Here is a 19624-nt window from a genome sequence, read left to right as displayed (position 1 = left end):
AGATGCATCCAAATCTTTATAAAAATGCATATCCTTTAATCCAGTAATTCTACTTCTGAATCCTTACAGAAATAGTAATATATATTTACCAGGAAGTTCATCATGATTTTCTTTATAAGAAAATTTGCAAAACTCAAGTGTTCAATCACAGAGAACAGGTTAAATTAATTATGGCACTGACATATACATGGGGTCAACATGAGTAGGAATCAACTCGACAGCAACTGGTTTTTATAAACAAATAATAAACTTATGCTAAAAATAATAAGGCAAATACATTCCATAATCTGTATTGATATAGAAAGATGACCAAACTATACTGTTCAGAATGAAAAATGGGTTAGAAAACAGTATACATAATATGATCTCATTTTCATTTAAAAAGTATGTTAAGCAAAGAAACAACCAAATATTTTGTGCCTTTTCATGGAAACACACACCACTTTCTATGAAGAAGTCTCAAAAAAATATATATCACACAAACAAACAAGAGCAAAGCATATTCTAATTAAGCCTCTAGACCCAACTACTATATATACCCCTTGCCGTCAAGTCAATTCTGACTCATAGCGACCCTGTAGGACAGAGTAGAACTGCCCCATAGGGTTTCCAAGGAGTGCCTGGTGGATTTGAACTGCTGACCTTCTGGTTAGCAGCCAAATTCTTAACCGCTATGCTACCAGAGTTTCCAGCTACTATCTATTGGGAATAAAATGGCCAGAAGAATATGATAAACATTACCACGGAGACGCAATGAGCAAAATTCTACACCACTCTAAACAACAAACCTGGTTTCTTCTACAATTAAATTGTAAGGGGAAAAAAAGAAGGAAAGAGATGAAGGAGGAACCAGTAAATTTAAAAAAAATGTAAGAGACATACAATTAATTGCAAGATGTAAACTTTATTTGGATCCTGATTCGTAATAAAAACTATAAAAACAAAATTATGACACCTACGAGATAACTGAAAATTAAAGCATTGCCTGGGTGAATATTTGATATAAGAAATTTGATTTTTAGTTAGTTTTTGAAGAGTCTATCTTTTAGAGGTACATATTAGAATATGTACAGTACATACAGAGGTGCATACTGAAACAAACATAAAATATTTGTTTCAAAATAATATGAGGTAGGGGTAAGGTAAGTGGATGGAAGTATAGGTGAAATAAGATTGCCCATGAGTTGATAACTATTGGAGCTGGGTGAGTGGAATATGGAGGTTTCATTATACTGTTTCATCTACCTTTACATATGTTTAAAATTTTTCCATATAGAAATATTGAAAAATATTTATGCGTATAAATTTGCATAGAAAAAGTTACAGAAAAATATACACCAAACAGCAATTACTTTCAGATAGCTTAACGGGATTTTTAATTTTTTTTCTTTATTCATTTGTGTTCCTTTTTTTTCCCCCATAATAAACAAGTTTTAATTACATGTTTAAAATAAAGGTAAAAAATAAAATTTTAAAATGCTAAACTAGCCCCAGGAATCTCACACTTTAAATAGCAAACGCAATACTTCTGACTCCTAACTGATTGCTGCAGAGTACAGGTGCCAGAATAATGAAAGCTATAAACCAATAATTTTAGCTTAAAGAAAAGAGGAAAAAAGAATCTCTTAAGTAGTTCACTCTACATCTTTCTAAATTTAGACGAGAGGATTTTGTGGCTGGTTCAACAAAGAAGTTAATTATATTCTAGAAACCAGTATTACCCTAAGGATAACAAGTCCAAAACTGTTACCAGCAATGTAAAGTATTCCTACCCCAATTCTGTAATAAATTTGTTGCACTGTGATTTCTTAGCACCTCCCATTGTTCTAGAAGTGCTGTCAAGTATGCTCTATTAAAAAAAGAAAAGACAGCTGTGTCTTACCGCTGGCAAAGAATGTCGCCCACATTCAATTGTGACAAGTTTGTGGCACTTCTTATGAACCAGCAGTTTGCAGTTGATGCACTTATATCCCTGGCGTCCAAGTCCCCATATTCGGTCAGTGCAGATGGCACAGTGAGCACGCTGGAAAGAGTAATTCAACAATATTTTATTAACAAAAATTCAACTGTTTCCTAATGTTTATTCATAAAATAGTGAAAACAAGTGGCTTTCCTCTCCAACCCAATTCCCCCCATCATGGTGTCAAAAAAAAAAAAAAAAATCTTCCCCATACGTAATTTTTCAAAATCTATGAAGGTCAGGGAAAAATAAACAGGTAAGAGAGCTTGCTTATAAGAGACATCAAAATTTGCAACCATGCTGCTTTCTGTTCTAAGTCCAAGAATTTCAGTCCTCATATAATTAGGAGCAGTGAAAGCAGGAAAAGTGAATTAAACTTGAAAAACATATAGCAGAGAAAGCTTTACAAGGACAACTCCCAAACAAACATAAAACCTCCCAGACTGATCAGAGGTCAAACCAAAGCCCTGATCTTTTGAAGAACAATACCTAAGGTGCCTTTTCATTTCAGAGCCTTTTTAGTATCGGTGCTACTGGGAAGAAAAGAGTTTAGCTTCAATTTACATTAACAAATTTAAAACATGGCATTAGTTCTAGGATGAAAACGGAGTAAACTATATGAATTTGTGGTTATCAAGATTAGTTAAAAACATGGGCTTCTGGGGACAGACTGCCTGCAATCAAACCTTGGCTCTGTCACTGACTAGCTGTGTCATCTTGGGCAAGTTGCTTAACTCCCTGCACCTCAGTTTCCTCATCTATAAAATGGAAACATACAGTACCTATCTCACAAGGGTCATGTGAAGATTAAATGCATCAATACATGTAAAGCATTTAGAAGTGGTATATAGTAAAAGCTAGGAAACTGCTCGCTATTATTATATTCTAAATAATGAAAATTATAACATTAAGTGATTTGCAAAATAAACCTTATTTTCTGGCTACCTGAATTTTATATATGTTTTCTTTTTTAAAAAAAAAATTTCTTACAGCTTGAGTGACCATGTAATTAGTGAAACCTGTGAGAACCGGAACGGGAGAGGACTGCCTTGTTTTTCTGGGTCTCGCAAGTTTTCCGCCTTTGACAGGTTGCAGTCTTACCACTTTTCTATCATTTTAGTGGAAAATATTTGAGTTTTCCTTCTCTGACAGGTTTCCGCTTTACATAGGTTCCGGTTTTTGCAGGTGTTACTGTAATCCAATCTGAAACATTTTTTCAGAGTGAAAAAAGACTATTAAAAATTACCTCTGGACATTAGTAGGGAATACATGGCCACCCTACTTATTTCATTAAAAGGGAATAACAAGACTACCTTTCTTTCATATTAGAAATTAAAAGAATAGATGTCTCAACTTATCGACAGTCAACAAGATAAACTTACTCTGTTGAAACGCTTGGCTTGGAAAGTATGGCCATTTGCACAATAAAGCTTTCTCCAGCGGCGTGCACCTCGGCGGTAGATGGATTCTGAAGAGAGATTTAAAATTTTAGGTTAAAAAAAAAAAAATGAAGAATGTGAATAAAAGTCATTTTATAATTAAGTCTGTGATTCTTTTCATGATACTCACTGGAAGAAAAAAATTATGAAAACCTGAAAGAGTAAAATACACACAAGGAACTAGATAATTTTAAATTAAGCTCAAGGAGAATAAATGTTTGAATAACTATTATTGCTTTCCTCCCCCAACTTTTTTTTTTTTAAATGCACTTTATTTTTTAGAGCAGTTTTAAATTCACAGAAAAACTGCATAAAGAGTTCCCTTCTACCTCTTCTCTCTCCTGCATACAGTTTCTCCTATTATTAACAACTTGCATTGGTGTGGCACATTTGTTAAACTTGATGAACCAATACTGATACATAATTATTAACTAAAGTCCAAAGTTTGCATTAGGGTTCACTCTTTGTGTGGTACAGTTCTGAGTTCTGACAAATATTGACATGTATCCACGATTACAGTACTATGCAGAACAGTTTCACTGCCCTTAAAATGTCCTGTGCTTTACCTAATCATCCTTCCCCTCCCCCAATCACTGATCTTTTAACTGTCTCTATACTTTTGGAATCCTATACTGTATATAAGCATTTAAAGCTCTTCTGTATCTTTTCACATCTGGATAGCTCATTTCTTTTTATCACGAAATAATATTCCATTGTATGAGTATACCACAGTTTCTTTATCCATTTACCTACTTAAGGACATTTTGGTTTCTTCCAATTTTTGACAATTATAAATAAAGCTGCTATAAACATCCCCCTTCCAATTTTTTATTTTGAAATTTAAGCCCACAGAAAAACTGCAAGAATAGAAAAATAAACACTTGTATATCCTTCACCTAGATTAACAATTATTAGCATTTTGCCACATTTGCTTTCTTCTCTGTATACATACACTTTTTTTTCTGAATCATTTGAAAGTAAGCTATAGACATCATGTCTGCACCCTTAAATGTCTTAGTATCCACTGCCTGAGATTAAGGACATTCACCCTAATTTGACACAAGCACAATACCATTACCATGTCTTAGAAAATTAACATTAATTCAACATCAGCTACTATATAGTCGATAAGCAAACTTCCCTAAGTATCCTCAAAATGTCTTTCAGAGCATTTTTTGTCAATCCAGAATCTAGTCAAGATGCAGGTTTGCATTTGGTTATGCTTGTCTTTTTAATGTGTTCTGAAACATTTACTCTGCCTTTGTTATTGCATATTTTTCCTGATGTAGGCTTTTTTTTCAGTCTAGGCAGTTGTCTTATAGAATGTCCCATATTTTGGATTTGTCTGTTCTAAAGGTAAATGCTTTTTGCAAAAGTATTACATAGATGATGCTGTGTATTTCTTACTGAATAATATCACAAGGAATGTAACTGCCAGACTGCTGACTTCCACTGCTGCTGTTTGATCACTTAAAGGTAGTGATTGCTAGCCCTCTTCATTATAAAGGTACATTTTATTTTTTCTAAGTAATCTGTAAGTGATATTTTGTGATGACAAGAATATTCTCTTCCCCAGCCAGCACAACCTGTACAAGAAAAGGTCATAGAAACTCCATAGACACATCCAACCCTTAGGGACCGAACTGCTGGGTGGAGGGCTGTGGGGACCATGATCTCAGGGAACATCTTGCTCAATTGACCTAACACAGTTTATAAAGAAAATGTTCTACATTCTACCTTGGTGAGTAGCGTCTGGGGTCTTAAAAGCCTGTGAGCAGCCATCTAAGATATTCCACTGGTCTCACCCCTTAGGGAGCAAGGGAGAATGAAGAAAACAAGATACAAGGGAAAGATCAGTCCAAAGAATTAATGGACCACAACCACCATGGCCTCCACCAGTCTGAGTCCAGTAAAACTAGACGGTGCCTGGCTACCACCAGTGACTGCTCTGACAGGTATCACAACAGAGGGCCCAGACAGAGCTGGAGGAAAATGCGGAACAAAATTTTGACTCACAAAAAAAGATCAGACTTACTGGTCAGACAGAGACTGGAGAAACCCTGAGAGTATGGCCCTCAGACACCCTTTTAGCTCAGTAATGAACTCACTCATGAGGTTCACCCTTCAGCTAAAGATTAGACAGCCCCAAAGAACAAACGAGACTAATGGGGCACAACAGCCCAGGACAAGGACTAGAAGGTAGGAGGGGACAGGAAAGTTGGTAATAGGGAACCCAAGCTTGAGAAGGGAGAGTGTTGACATGTCATGGGGTTGTTAACCAATGTCATAAAACGGTATGTGTACTGTTTAATGAGAAACTACTTGTTCTGTAAACCTTCATCTAAAGTACAATGGAAAAAAAAAGAACATTCTCTTCCCCAACAACCTTTCATCCAATGGCTTTAATATTAATACTTTTCCTAAACACACTTATAAAAAGAGGTTCCAAAAGATCAAATGTAGTTAATCTCCATAATTTTCATAAAGTTAATCACTATTATATATATTGCCTATTATTCATTAAATGTTAATACTGTGGAAAGATTCCATTTGGGTTCGAAACTTATATTTTAAAGCAAATATAGCACAGTGTTTACTATGTAAAATTAAGATAAAAGAGACCATTCCCAATGCTCTGAATTAGAAACACTGAGATAGTATAATACAGAACCTCAAATACAGATGCTTTTATTTTTAATAATTTATTTTGTTAGCAGCAGCCAAAGCAGAAAGTTTCCGTTAATAGTGTTTTAACTAAAAGAAATGTCCTATTTCAGAAGCTTTCATGAACTACAACTTGACATACCTTAAACATTTTATTGTTGCATAGTAATTTGGAGGGCCAAGAGACCACATTAATGGTTATCATTTTTCCTCCATGTTCTAGTTCAATAATATTTACACTGAGGCAAGAGGGTGGTGTCAAAATCCCCACCAATAAAATTGAAACAGGGAAAGTGAGCATGAAGTAGAATGAAAACTTAGGAAATTATATTATATGGAAAGTGTGCTATATCCATAATCGATTTGGAAATGGGACTCTAGAACTGAGGAGATCTGCAAAAATGGCAAGTCTTTTAAAAAGGAAGATAGCTGCTTCTCCATCAGCTCTGTGAAGGCAGCACACATATGGCTTTAACCAATCTGCCACTGAACTCCAGTGAAATGTTGTTGTACTTGTTGGTTGCTGTCGAGTCCATTCCAACTCATGGCAACCCCATCTCTGCAGAGCAGAACTGCTCCATAGGGTTTTAAAGGCTGGGACCTTTCAGAAGCAGTTCGCCAGGCCTATCTTCTGAGGAACCTCTAGGTGGGCTCGAACTGACAAGCTTTTGGCTAGTAGTTGGGCACTTAACCATTTGCACCAACCAGGGACTTTATTATGTATATACATGCATGTATATGTGTATATATATAGATACAGAGATAAAGCAAACAGAAAATGTTAACAATCGGTCAATCTAGGTAAAGGATATATCTTTGTTTTCAATTTCTCCACACATTTGAAAATTTTTGAAATTAAAAAGTGGGAAGAACACTTTAAAATTAATTTTACTTCCCATTCATATGCACAACAATTACGTGAGTAAGTTGCAACTTGAAAACTTTGTGAATTTGATCTGGCAAGATGTAGAGTTTAAGAAAAAGAAACAGTAATTGCTAATCTTCGAGTTTAAGAAAAAAGACAGCAGTTGCTAATATACTCTAAGTTAAACTGAAAACTGGAAAAGAAGTCAGATGAATTAAAAGTTCTGTTTCTATGTAAGCAGCTACCAGAGCTGGAAGAGGCAAAGAATGGATTTTTCCCTAGCACCTCTAGAGGAAGTACGGCCCTGCTGACACCTTGATTTTCACTTTGGACTTCTGGCCTTAGAACTGTGAGATAATAACTTTCTATTGTGATAAGCAAAAAAAAGAAAAGTTCTAGTTTTGATTTCTTTTCACTTGTTCCATCATGTCATAAATAACTTTTTTCAAGTTATTTTTAAGTACAAAGTATATAAACACTCACTATCTTCTCCTGGACAGGGCATTCCAGGACGTTCTGGTACACAAGGGAATACTGAAAGACAATAAGCTAAAATTAATACAGCATCTTTTAAGACATACAAATTAGATAATTAAATACAAATTATGTGGAATTCAAATTAAATTCAAATATCAAAACTACTGAACCAAATTTTAACCCGATCCTTAATATATACACAGTGTGTTAAATGGGATCTACGTGTCATAAAACTTGAGAGGTAGCATGCAGAATGAAAACAACATAGATTTGGAAACAAAACAGTACCTAGTTTCACAGTGTCGACGATGTTTCAGTTATATGGCTGCAGAGTTTAGGTTTCTTTTTCTACATCACTACCTACCTCTCAGCGTTGCTGACATTTAAATACACTAAGGTCTATGAAATATCATGTAAATGGTTTCACTATTAACTCTTCAACTAAAACATACCTTACCTTTAGAGATCATTATGTGCATACATTACAAAACTGCAAGAAGATGGCTTAGGTTCACTAGGCTATCAGTTCTTAAACTCCATCCTAAACTTTGATGTGTTTAACACTGAGAGATCACATTTTCATATCTAGGAAGGCATTTTCCAAGACAATAAAAGGCAGATTAATTTTACCTTCTCCAGCATTTGAGAAAAGTCTTTAAAAGCAAAGATGTCACCTTGAGGAATAAGGTGCACCTGACCCAAGCCATGGTATTTTCAACTGCCTCATAAGCATGCGAAAGCTGGACGATGAATAAGGAAGACCGAAGAAGAACTGATGCCTTTGAATTATGATGTTGGTGAGGAATATTGAATATACCATGGACTGCCAGAAGAAAAAACAAATCTGTCTTGGAAGAAACACAGCCAGAATGTTCCTTAGAAACGAGGATGTCGAGACTGTCTCACGTACTTTGGACATGTTATTAGGAGGGGCCAGTCCTTGGAGAAGGACATTATGCTTCGCAGAGGGTGGGTGAAAAAGAGGAAGACTCTCAACATGGACTGACACAGTGGCTGCAACAATAGGCTCAAACATAGCAACCAGGGGCCTAACTATGGAAAATAGCGCCCAGGGCAATTAGTGTTAAACTGCTGAATAATCTCTCACAGCTGGCGATGAAAAATTGTGATGGCCAATGGAAACTGCTAATTGGCGCCCCGCCTCAAGCAGTACCCAGGGCACACACACGCAGCCCAGGGCACGCGCTCCTCACGCCAACCAAGTTAGGCCTCTGACAACAGTGATTGTGAGGATGGCTCAGGAGCAGGCAGTATTCTGTTCTCTTGTACATAGGGTAGCTATGAGTCAGAACCCATTCAATGGCACCTAACAACAAGAAGCATTTGAGAAACTACTGAATAAAAACAATTAATTAGCAATGAAGAGTAGAGATTAAGAAAATTACATCAGGATTATTTTTAAAATGGTCAAGTAATTATAGTCCTAGAAGAGTGAGAAACAACTACTCCTTTACCGTGAATTAAGAGTTCAGAATCCTTGTTTAGCTCATAAAGCCTAAAGGCTTCTTCTAACTCCAGTTGAGATGATACTGTACACGGGTCTCCTAAAAAATACAAAAAGTAAAGCTTACTTTTTAAAATCATTAAATGTGATGATTAATAATTTCCTAAAATAAAATCTGGAGGAAAAACAATTTTATATATACATAGAAAAATATTCGATAAAGACAAATCCTTAGATAATTAGAAAATTCTATTTTCTGAAGTGGATGGCATAGCTTCCATGCCTACAAAATATTACTTGAAGTTCACAGACACCAAATTTTATACATTTAAAACCATTTTGTTCTTTTTTTCTATTTTATTGGGTTTTTGTAAAAGTTAACACAGCAAGTTAGGTACCCATTTGACAATTTCACAAATTGTTCAGTGACTTTAGTTACATTTATCACAACGTGTGTTTACACTTACCTATACTTCTATCTGTTCTCACCTCACCTATGTACACACCAATACCTACCAATATGCCTATACCCATTCATATGTGCTCACATACTCATTTTTACTTTGGTTGTGCTGTGCTCATTACACTCACATTCGGTATACTTTTCCCATCACCAAAAATAAGTCTCTACGATTTAAAGCATACTTGCTCCGCACCCCCCCCAACTCTCCCTGGTAACCACCAGTAACCACTGGTCTCTCTCTCTCCATGTAACTATTCTTGTGTTCTTACAAAAGAGGGATCATACAATATTTGCCCTCATACTCTTGACTTAAACTTTCATTCCCATTATGCCCTCCAGGTCCATCCATTTTATGTTTCACAGACTGATTGTTCTTTATGGTTGTGTCGTATTCCATTATACGTATGTACCACAATTTGCTTATCCATTCATCCACTGATGGACACTTCAGTTGTTTCCATTTATTTACTACTGAGAATAAAGCAGCAATGAATATAGGTGTGCACATATCTGTTCCTGTCATTATTTTTAGGTCTGTAGGGTAGTTCAAACCCACCAGCTGCTCTGTGGGAGACAGATGTGGTTTGCTTCCATAAAGATTACAGCCTTGAAAACCCTATGGAGCAGTTCTACTCTATCCTGTAGGATCACTATGAGTCAGAATAGACTCCATGGCAACGGGTTTGGTTTGGTTATGGTTAGGGTATACACCTAGGAATGGGACTGCAGGATCATAAGGTAGTAAAACCATTTTATTCTTCACACTGTATATATTCAAAATACAGCAAACAAAACTTACCATGAAAACATTTAAATTATCACTGCAATATGACTAATATGGATAGCCAGGAACAAATTTTCTGTTACTGGTTTCTTTAAAAGAGTAACTGAAAGTAATCCTACTACCACTGTAGAGCTGGTTAGAGGTCTCCACGTAATCATTATTAGATTTGTTGTTGTTGTTGTTAGGTGCCATCAAGTCAGTTCTGACTCATAGCGACCCTATGTACAACAGAACGAAACACTGCCCGGTCCTGCGCCATCTTCACAATTGTTGTTATGCTTGAGCCTGTTGTTGCAGCCACCGTGTCAATCCATCTTGTGGAGGGTATTCCTCTTTTGCGCCGACCCCTCTACTTTACCAAGCATGATGTCCTCCTCCAGGGACTGGTCCCGTCTGATAACATGTCCAAAGTGTGTGAGATGAAGTCTTGCCATCCTTGCTTCTAATGAACATTCTGGCTGTACTTCTTCCAAGACGGATTTGTTTGTTCTTCTGGCAATCCATGGTATATTCAATATTCCTTCTCAACACCATAATTCAAAGGCATCAATTCTTGTTCGGTCTTCCTTATTCACTGTCCAGTTTTTGCATGCATATGAGGTGATTGAAACTACCATGGCCTGGGTCAGGCGCACCTTAGTCTTAAAGGTGACATCTTTGCTTTTTAACACTTTAAAGAGGTCTTTTGCAGCAGATTTGCCCAATGTAATGTCGTTTGACTTCTTGTCTGCTGCTTCCGTGGGTGTTGATTGTGGATCCAAGTAAAATGAAATCTTTGACAACTTCAATCTTTTCTGCTTATGATGATGTTGCTTATTGGTAGAGTTGTGAGGATTTTTGTTTTCTTTATGTTGAGGTGTAATCCATACTGAAGGCTGCAGTACTACTTTGATCTTCATCAGTAAGTGCTTCAAGTCCTCTTCACTTTCAGCAAGCAAAGTTGTGTCATCTGCATAACACGTTGTTAATGAGTCTTCCTCCAATCCTGATGCCCCATTCTTCTTCATATAGTCCAGCTTCTTGGATTATTTGCTCAGCATACAGATTGAATAAGTACGGTGACAGGATACAACCCTGACACATACCTTTTCTGATTTTAAACCATGCAGTACCCCTTGTTCTGTTTGAACGACTGCCTCTTGATCTACGTACAGGTTCCTCAGGAGCACAATTAAGTGTTCTGGAATTCCCATTCTTCACAATGTTATCATAATTTGTTATGATCCACACAGCCAAATGCCTCTGCATAGTCAACAAAACCCAGGTAAGTATCTTTCTGGCATTCTCTGCTTTTAGCCACGATCCATCTGACATCATATATATAGGTATGTATATATGTATGTATGTAAGTATATATATATATAAGTGTATATATATAAGGTCACTATGAGTTGGAATCAATTTGATAGCAACAGGTTTTTATTAGATTTAGCTACAGATTTTGCCAAAGTTTTCCCTTCACGTAAGAGCCTGCTCAAAGAGGTCACAAAAAGGAAGCACAGCCACTAAGGTACTCTTGATTGAAGAACAGTCCTACTGGAGCTGCTTTTAAAATAAATGCATAGTTGCAGTAAACATTCATAGTCTGGATGAATGTACGGATGAACTAGCCAAAGAACTGACTCATCCTTGGCAATCAACGAGATGGTACATGTTCCTGGAAGAAGGCATTCTTCAATGAAACAGTCACCTTGAAGACATAGTTGGGGCCTGAGCTCGTTCGTCCACACTGCCATTCTTCTGTTCATTCCTGTGGTTACATCAAACTTTATCATATACTAGATACTACACACTATCCAAAACTCAATCACTGTTCACAGTGAACTCAGCCTAACTTTAGAGAGAAAAATGAAGTCCTCTCATCTCCTTTCTTGCTGTCTCAAAAAAAATGGGTGTCTCTATTCTTTTCTCTGACCTTGGCCACTGAATCCCTACTTACTTTTATCTTCTCTGGGAGTTATTCCATTACTCCCTCTCTGTTCCATTTCAATTTTTTCTTTCTTTCCACTAGCTATTCTCAGGCAAAGGCATGTTTGCATCTCCCCCTCAAACACCTCTCTCCCACACAGGTTGCTATTCCATTCATTCAGTAGCCACACATCTCAAGAGTAAACTGTACACTGAGACTGGTGGGGGTCGGTGAGAAGCAGGGGGAGAAAAAGGGACAGAGTCTTTGATTTTTCATTTTATACTTTTATTATTTTTTAAATTTAAATTTATAGTATTTTTATTATTGAGAATTATCCCACCCTGTTGTTAACCATTGTCATAGGGCAATATGTGTACTAACTGTTTAATGAGAAACTATTTGTTCTGTAAACCTTCATCTAAGGTACAAAAAAAAAAAAAATTATCTATGTGAGATCAAACTGACAACAGCAACTCAAAAGATTTGATGGGAAGCCTACGAGGCAGTGAGTTGAAGATAATGATGATGGAATAATTTGGAAAAGGATAGTGAGAGTAGCAGAACAACTGGAAGAATGTAATCGATGTCACTGAATTGAACATGTAGAAATTTTTGAAATGGTGTCACTTTGGCTATGTATAGTTTCACCAGAAAAAAAAAAAGTCCCCCAAGGTCGAGAAGTAAGAGTGTTGACATGTTGTGGGGTTGTTAACCAATGTCATAAAACAGTATGTGTACTGACTGTTTAATGAGAAACTATTTGTTCTGTAAACCTTCATCTAAAGTACAATAAAAAAAAAAAATTATCCCACTCGGCTGTCTCCATGTTCTTATCTTTTATTCGTTTCTCAAAATGCTACTATAAGGTTTTAATTCAAACGCTCCACTAAAACTGCTATAGCAAAGGTCCCAAAAATAACCGCCAACATCAATGGCACCTCTTCAAGTCTTTATGATAGTTGACCCTTCTACAGCATCTGACAAAGTTGTCCACTGACTATTTATAGAAACTCTGTGTCTAGGTTTCTAAAACACCATTCTCCTGGTTCACTAATACTTCTCTTTAAATTTTTATTTTGAAAATTCTCAAACATTATAAAATCTTATTTCACCTGTATATCCACTCACTTATCCCCTTCCAATGTATTATTTTGAACAAACCCCTGTATCGCTAAAAGATAAAAATTCCTTAATATAATCACAGTACCATTATTAACCTATAAAAATTAACAGTGCCCTATAAAATATCCAGACAATATTCACATTTCCACAACTGTTTCAACTTATTTTTTTTTTAATACATATTTTGGATTATTTGAGTCAAGGTCCAAACAATGTCCACATAATACTCTTTTACTCTACAGGTTCTCCTTCCTTTTTTTCCCCATGCACTTCAGTTTGTTGAAGAAACTAGGTCACCTGTTCTACAGTTTCCGCCATCTGGATTTTTTATATTTGTATCCCTGTGATGTCATTTAACATATTTCTCTGTCCTCTGTATCGGTTGTATACTGGTGGTTAAAATCAGAAGCTTCATTAGATTTGAGTGTAGCAAACTTAGCCAGACTACTTCCTAGATGATGTTGCATGCTTCCTATTGTACCACATCAGGATGTCTTCTAACAGCTCTTCTCAGACTTTTTTTTTTTTTGAAGCTATAAGGCTTAGGTTTTTGGTTAATGTATTTGTTTTGTTTTTTTAACTGTACTTTAGATGAAGATTTACAGAACAAACTAGTTTCTCATTAAATGGTTAGTACACATATTGTTTTATGACACTGGTTAACAACCCCACAACATGTCAACACTCTCCTTTCTCGAGCTTGGGTTCCCTATTACCAGCTTTTCCATCCCTTCCTGCCTTCTAGACCTTGTCCCTGGGCTCTTGTGCCCCTTTAGTCTTGTTTTGTTTTATGGGCCTGTCTAATCTTTGGCTGAGGGGTAAACCTCAGGAGTGACTTCATTACTGAGCTAAAAGGGTGTCCAAGGGCCATACCCTCAGGGTTTCTCCAGTCATTGTCAGGCCAGTAAGTCTCATCTTTTTTTGTGAGTTAGAATTTTGTTCTACATTTTTCTCCAGCTGTGTCCAGGACCCTCTATTGTGATCCCTGTCAGAGCAGTCAGTGGTGGTAGCCAGGCACTATCTAGTTGTACTGGACTCAGTCTGGTGAAGGCCATGGTAGATACGGTGCATTAGTCCTCTGGACTAGTCTTTCCCTTGTATCTTTAGTTTTCCTCATTCTCCCTTGCTCCCAAAGGGGTGAGACCAGTGGAGTATCTTAGACGGCTGCTCACTCTTCTCAGACTCTTGCTGGCTGTGCCTCAGTTGCTGCCTTTGCCCTCTCACTCACTTGACCCTCTATGTCTTCCTGAGAAAATCAACCTCACCTACTCCCAATGGAGTCAACTATCACACACATTCTTATGGTTTCCAAACATAATCTATATTGGCCTTGAGATCCATACCCATATTTTTAATTCCCTCTCTCTCCTCACTTAACATGCTGTACAGGTACTTCTTAAACTCAAAATGTACAAAATATTATCTTTCGCCAAAACTGTGACACTTCCATCTTGTTTTCCATCTTGGGTAATGGTATCAAAATGCATTTAGGTGCCAAATTACAAAAGCTCCAAGTCACCATTCAGCAACCAACGCAAGCCAAAATCTAAGTCATTCTAGATTATCGTTCCCTCCTTTCTTCTTACAACCAAATCAGTCGCCAAGTTCCATCATATCTACTATTGTCATATCTCTGGTATCAGCTCTATTCTTTTCATATCCACTGTAATTGTCTAAATCAAAGGGTCATCTTTTTCAAGAGAACTATTACACTAGCCTCATAACTAGCTTCTCTACCTCTAATCATCTCACATTAATCTTCTCTCTGAATTGAGATGGTCTTCTCTCTAAATACTAATCTCCCACTTGAAAACATTTCCTGGCTCCCCAAGTCCTTTATAATATAGTTGGAAATCTTTAGTTTAGCGTTCAAGTTGCTCTGAAGTCTGGACTTTCTCTCAAAATTTTGTTGTAGGAATAAACATTGGGACAGACTCTATACAGGGCAATTTGGCAATATGTTTTCATTTTAAAAATGCATTATTCTTGGGATTACAACAGAGAATCCCAGACAGAGCAGGAAAAAAATGTAGAACAAAGATCAAATTCACAAAAAAGACTAGACTTACTGGCCTGACAGTGACTAAGGAACCCTCGAGACTATGGCCCCCGGCTACCCCTCTAACTCAGAACTGAAGCCACTTCTGAAGTTCACCTTTCAGCCAAAGATTACGTAGGCCTATAAAACAAACAATAATACACACGGAGAACGTTCTTCTTAGATCAATCAAATATGTGAGACCAAATGGGCAACACCTGCACAAAAAACAAAGACGAGAAGATGGGAAGGGACAGGAAAACTGGACAAATGGCACCACAGAACCCAGGGTGAAAGGGAAAGAGGGAGAGTGCTGACACAATGCGGGGATTGCAACCAATGTCACGAAACAAGTTGTGTATAAATTTCTGAATGAGAAATTAATTTGCTTTCTAAACTTTCACCTAAAGCACAATAAAAAGTTAAAAAAAAATAAAATAAAAATGCATTATCTTTTAAGTTAGCAATATTACTTAAGTTTTTTACCGTCATATATAATTACATATATGGAAAATGACATACAAGAAAATACATGACAACACTATTATTGCAAAAGGTTGGAAATAAACTAAATGTGTATTAATAGTTTATGCAGGCTTTAAAGAAAATGTGGCAGCTCTATATATACGGATATGGAAATATCTCCAAGCAATACTGTTCAGTTAAAAAAAAATCAAAGTACGGAACAGTGTCTGTTGTCTGCTGTATGGGGGTGGATGGAATAAAATATACATGTGTAATGTGCTTACATATGCACAGACTATATGTGGAACATTACAAAATAAATTGATAACAGTGGCTGTTCTTAGGATGAGGAACTGGATAGCGAGAGGATGAAGAAGAAAGGGAGATTTAGAATTTTTACTGTATACCCTCTTTCCACTATCTGACTTTTACTACATACCCACACACACTCTTTTAAAAAATGAACAATAAAAAAATACGATCCCAAACTAACTTTCCAGACTCTTTTTTCAGGTACTCTCAAAATTTACTGTAAACTCTGACCACACTGGACAACTCAGCCATCACCAAAACTTCTGTGCCTCCCTAAGTTTGCTCATAATACTAGAAAGCCCTTCTGTGATGGAATAAAAATGGCCAATTTTTATTTGTCAATCCCCACCCTGAAAAGTGGAGATTATTTCCCCTCTTCTTCAATACTGGCTGGCCTCTGACTACTTTAACCAAGAAAATGCTGCAAAAGTAGCACTGTATCATTTCTGGACCTATGCCTTAAGAAAACTCGGTGGCTTCCACTTCTGCACTTGTGGGAGCCTCAAGCCATCATGAAAGAAGTCCAGCTGCCCTGATGTGGAAACACACAGAGAGGCCACACGGAGAAGAGAGGTTCTGAGTGTACATGGAGAGAGAAGAAGTCCAACTGTCCTAGCATTCCTGTCAAGCCTTCAGGGGACAACAGCCCCAGCCACCATTTAACTACAACCATATAAGACTCAAGTGAGACAAACACAACTGCTCAGCTAAGCTCAGTCAACTCACGGAGCCATGATAAATAAAATAATAATAATGAAATGAGGTTATTTTTTAAACCACTGAATTGTGGGGTGGTTTATATACACAACAGTAGATAAGCAAAACAGAAATTGGCACAACTTGGCCAGAGCAAAGTAACAGAAGCCTCACAGACACATCCAAATGCCCTGAGAGACCAAGCTACTGGAATAAGGGCTGGGGACCGTGGTCTCAGGGGACATCGAGCTCAATTGGCATACCATAGTCTACAAAGAAAATGTTCTACATCCGACTGTAATGAGTAACGACTGGGGTCTTAAAAGCCTGCAAGCGGCCACCCAAGATACATTTACTGGGCCAATCCCGACTGGAGCAAAGGAGAACGAAGAAGACCAAAGACACAAGGGAAAGATTAGTCCAAAGGACTAACGGACCACAACTACCACAACCTCCACCAGACTGAGCCCAGAAGAACTAGAGAGTATCCAGTTACCACCACCAACTGGTCTGGCAGGGATTACAATAGAGGGTCTCGGAAAGAGAGGGAGAAAAATGTAGAACAAAACTCAAATTCATAAAAAAAAAAAAAAAAGACCAGGCTTGCTGGTCTGACAGAGACTGGAGAAACTCCAAAGGTATGGGCCCGGGACACCCTTTTAACTCAGTACCAGAGTCACTCCTGAGATTCACCTGTAAGCCAAAGATTAGACAGGTCTGTGGAGCCCTGGTGGCACAGTGGTTAAGAGCTTGGCTGCTAACTAAAAGGTCAGCAGTTCGAATCTACCAGCCACTCCTTGGAAACCTTATGGGGCAGTTCTACCCTGTCCTATAGGGTTGGTATGAATCAGAATCGACTCGACAGCAATGCCTTTATAGGGCCAACAATAACACATGTGAGGGACATACTTCATACCTCAATCATGGATACGAGACTCAGGGGCATACCAACCCAAAAGTAAAGACAAGAAGGCAGGAAGGGACAGGAAAACTGGACGAATGGAAACAGGGAACCTGGGGTGAAGAAGGGGAGAGTGTTAACACATTGTGGGGTTGGCAACCAATGGCACAAAACAATCCGTGTATTAACTATTTAATGAGAAACTAATTTGCTCTGTAAACTTTCACCTAAATCACAAAAATAAAAACAGAAACTAGCGCCAAAGGAGAGTGGTACAGCAAGAAAAGCCTAAAACATGTGGCATTGGCTTTGGCCTCAAATTAAAGGCAGAAGCTGAAAGGCCCTAGAAAAGACTGTTGGTGAAGGCTGAAAAGACAGGGAGAAAATTGTTATCATAAATCATACTGACATTACTTTTTCAACCAGGCCGTTAAGATATAAGCATTAAGGCAATTATAAAAATGAGTATATGAAAACCAATAGTTTTCCTTCATATACACAATATTCAGTCAGAAAGTATATTGGAAGAAAGTATTTCACCCCTAGTAGTGACATTTTTTTTTTTTTTAATCTAGGAATAGAATTTAAAGAAATGTGCAGAAACTATATAAGGAAAACTGAAAAACAAAACTCCTCTAAAACAAAAAAAGCTATACTAAGTACCATTAAATAAACATGCAGCTGAAAGAAACCATTTAGCACTTTGAACATTCCACTTAGTGATCACAATCTCTTTAGCCAAATCTACAGGTTCCTTAGGTACACTTTCTATTTTCCACTTTGCCACAGACAACAGTATTGGCAGACTTTCCTTCACTACATAACCCAAGAACCCCTTTTTGGCAACAGGTTAATGATGTGATAGTTAACTTTTACGTGTCAACTTGGCTAGGCTATAAGCCAAACCCCTTTGCCGTCAAGTCGATTCTGATTCATAGCAACCCTACAGGACAGAGTAGAACTGCCCCATAGGGTTTCCGAGGAGCGGATGGTGGATTCGAACTGCCAACCTTTCGGTTAGCAGCCAAATGCTTAACCAGTGCACCACCAGGGCCCCTGGCTAGGCTATACTACCCAGTTATTTAGTTAAGCACTATTCTAGGTGCTGCTATGAAGGTATTCTGTAGATGTGTTTAACACATACTAAATAAGGGAGATTACCCTTGATAATGTGGGTAGGCCGCAGTCAGTTTCCTGGAGAATAAATTCTGCCTTAAGAATACAGCACCAACTCCTGGTGAGTTTCCAGCTTGCTGTTCTGTCCTACAAATTTCAGACTTCTCAGCTCCCCCAGTCATGTCAGCCATTCCTTAAAATAAATTTCTTCAGACCACACACACCCACACCCACACACACCCACACACCCACACACACCCACACCCCCACCCCACCCCCACCCCCACACCCTCCTATTGGTTTTTTCTCTGGAAAACTTGCTGGTACAAATGGGTACAAGCTTCTTTTTGGGGTGATGAAAATGTTCTAAAATTGATTGTGATGGCTGCACAACTCTCTGAACATACTAAAAACTGTTGAATTGTACACTTTAAGTGGGTAAATTGTACAGTATGTGAATTATGTCTCAATAAAGTTTTTTTCAACAACACGAACAATGACTATATACGTGAACCTCACCAGATGGATTACACAGGAATCAAATTGACTACGTATGTGGAAAAGACAATGGAGAAGCTCATTCTTACCAGTTAAGACAAAGCCAGAGGCCAACTTTGGAACAGACCATCAACTGGTCATATGCAAGTTCAAGTTAAAGCTGAAGAAAATCAAAGCAAGTTCAAAAGAGTCAAAGTACAACTGTGAATAAATCCTGCCTAAATTTAGAGACCATTTCAAGAATAGACTTGACACCCTAAACATTAATGACCGAAACCAGAAGAGTTGTAGGGTGACATCAAGGACATCATACATGAAGAAAGTAAGAAGTCATAAAAAGGCAGGAAAGAAAAGACCAAAATGAATGTCAGAAGAAACTCTGAAACTTGCTCTTAAACACAGAGTAGCTAAAGCAAACAGAAAAATGACGTAAAAGAGACGAACAGAAGA

The 19624-nt window shown here is 37.5% G+C and overlaps 1 protein-coding gene across 1 annotated transcript in view; it reads right to left on the bottom strand.

Annotated features, from left to right (window-relative positions):
- PRKCI (protein kinase C iota) overlaps positions 1-19624 on the bottom strand; it is an 84186-nt gene that overhangs the window by 36396 nt on the left and 28166 nt on the right. The window contains exons 3-6 of the mRNA XM_004383457.2: positions 8881-8970; positions 7412-7462; positions 3343-3428; positions 1883-2023 (exon numbers count right to left, since the gene is read on the bottom strand). Coding sequence (XP_004383514.1) covers positions 1883-2023; positions 3343-3428; positions 7412-7462; positions 8881-8970 — 368 coding nt within the window. The remainder of the gene's footprint in view (positions 1-1882; positions 2024-3342; positions 3429-7411; positions 7463-8880; positions 8971-19624) is intronic.

The sequence above is a fragment of the Trichechus manatus genome, unplaced genomic scaffold (assembly GCF_000243295.1).
Source record: "Trichechus manatus latirostris isolate Lorelei unplaced genomic scaffold, TriManLat1.0 scaffold00110, whole genome shotgun sequence".
Lineage (NCBI taxonomy): Eukaryota > Metazoa > Chordata > Mammalia > Sirenia > Trichechidae > Trichechus > Trichechus manatus.
The sequence above is the reverse complement of the archived record's forward strand: the minus strand, read 5'-3'. Positions and strand labels throughout refer to the sequence as shown.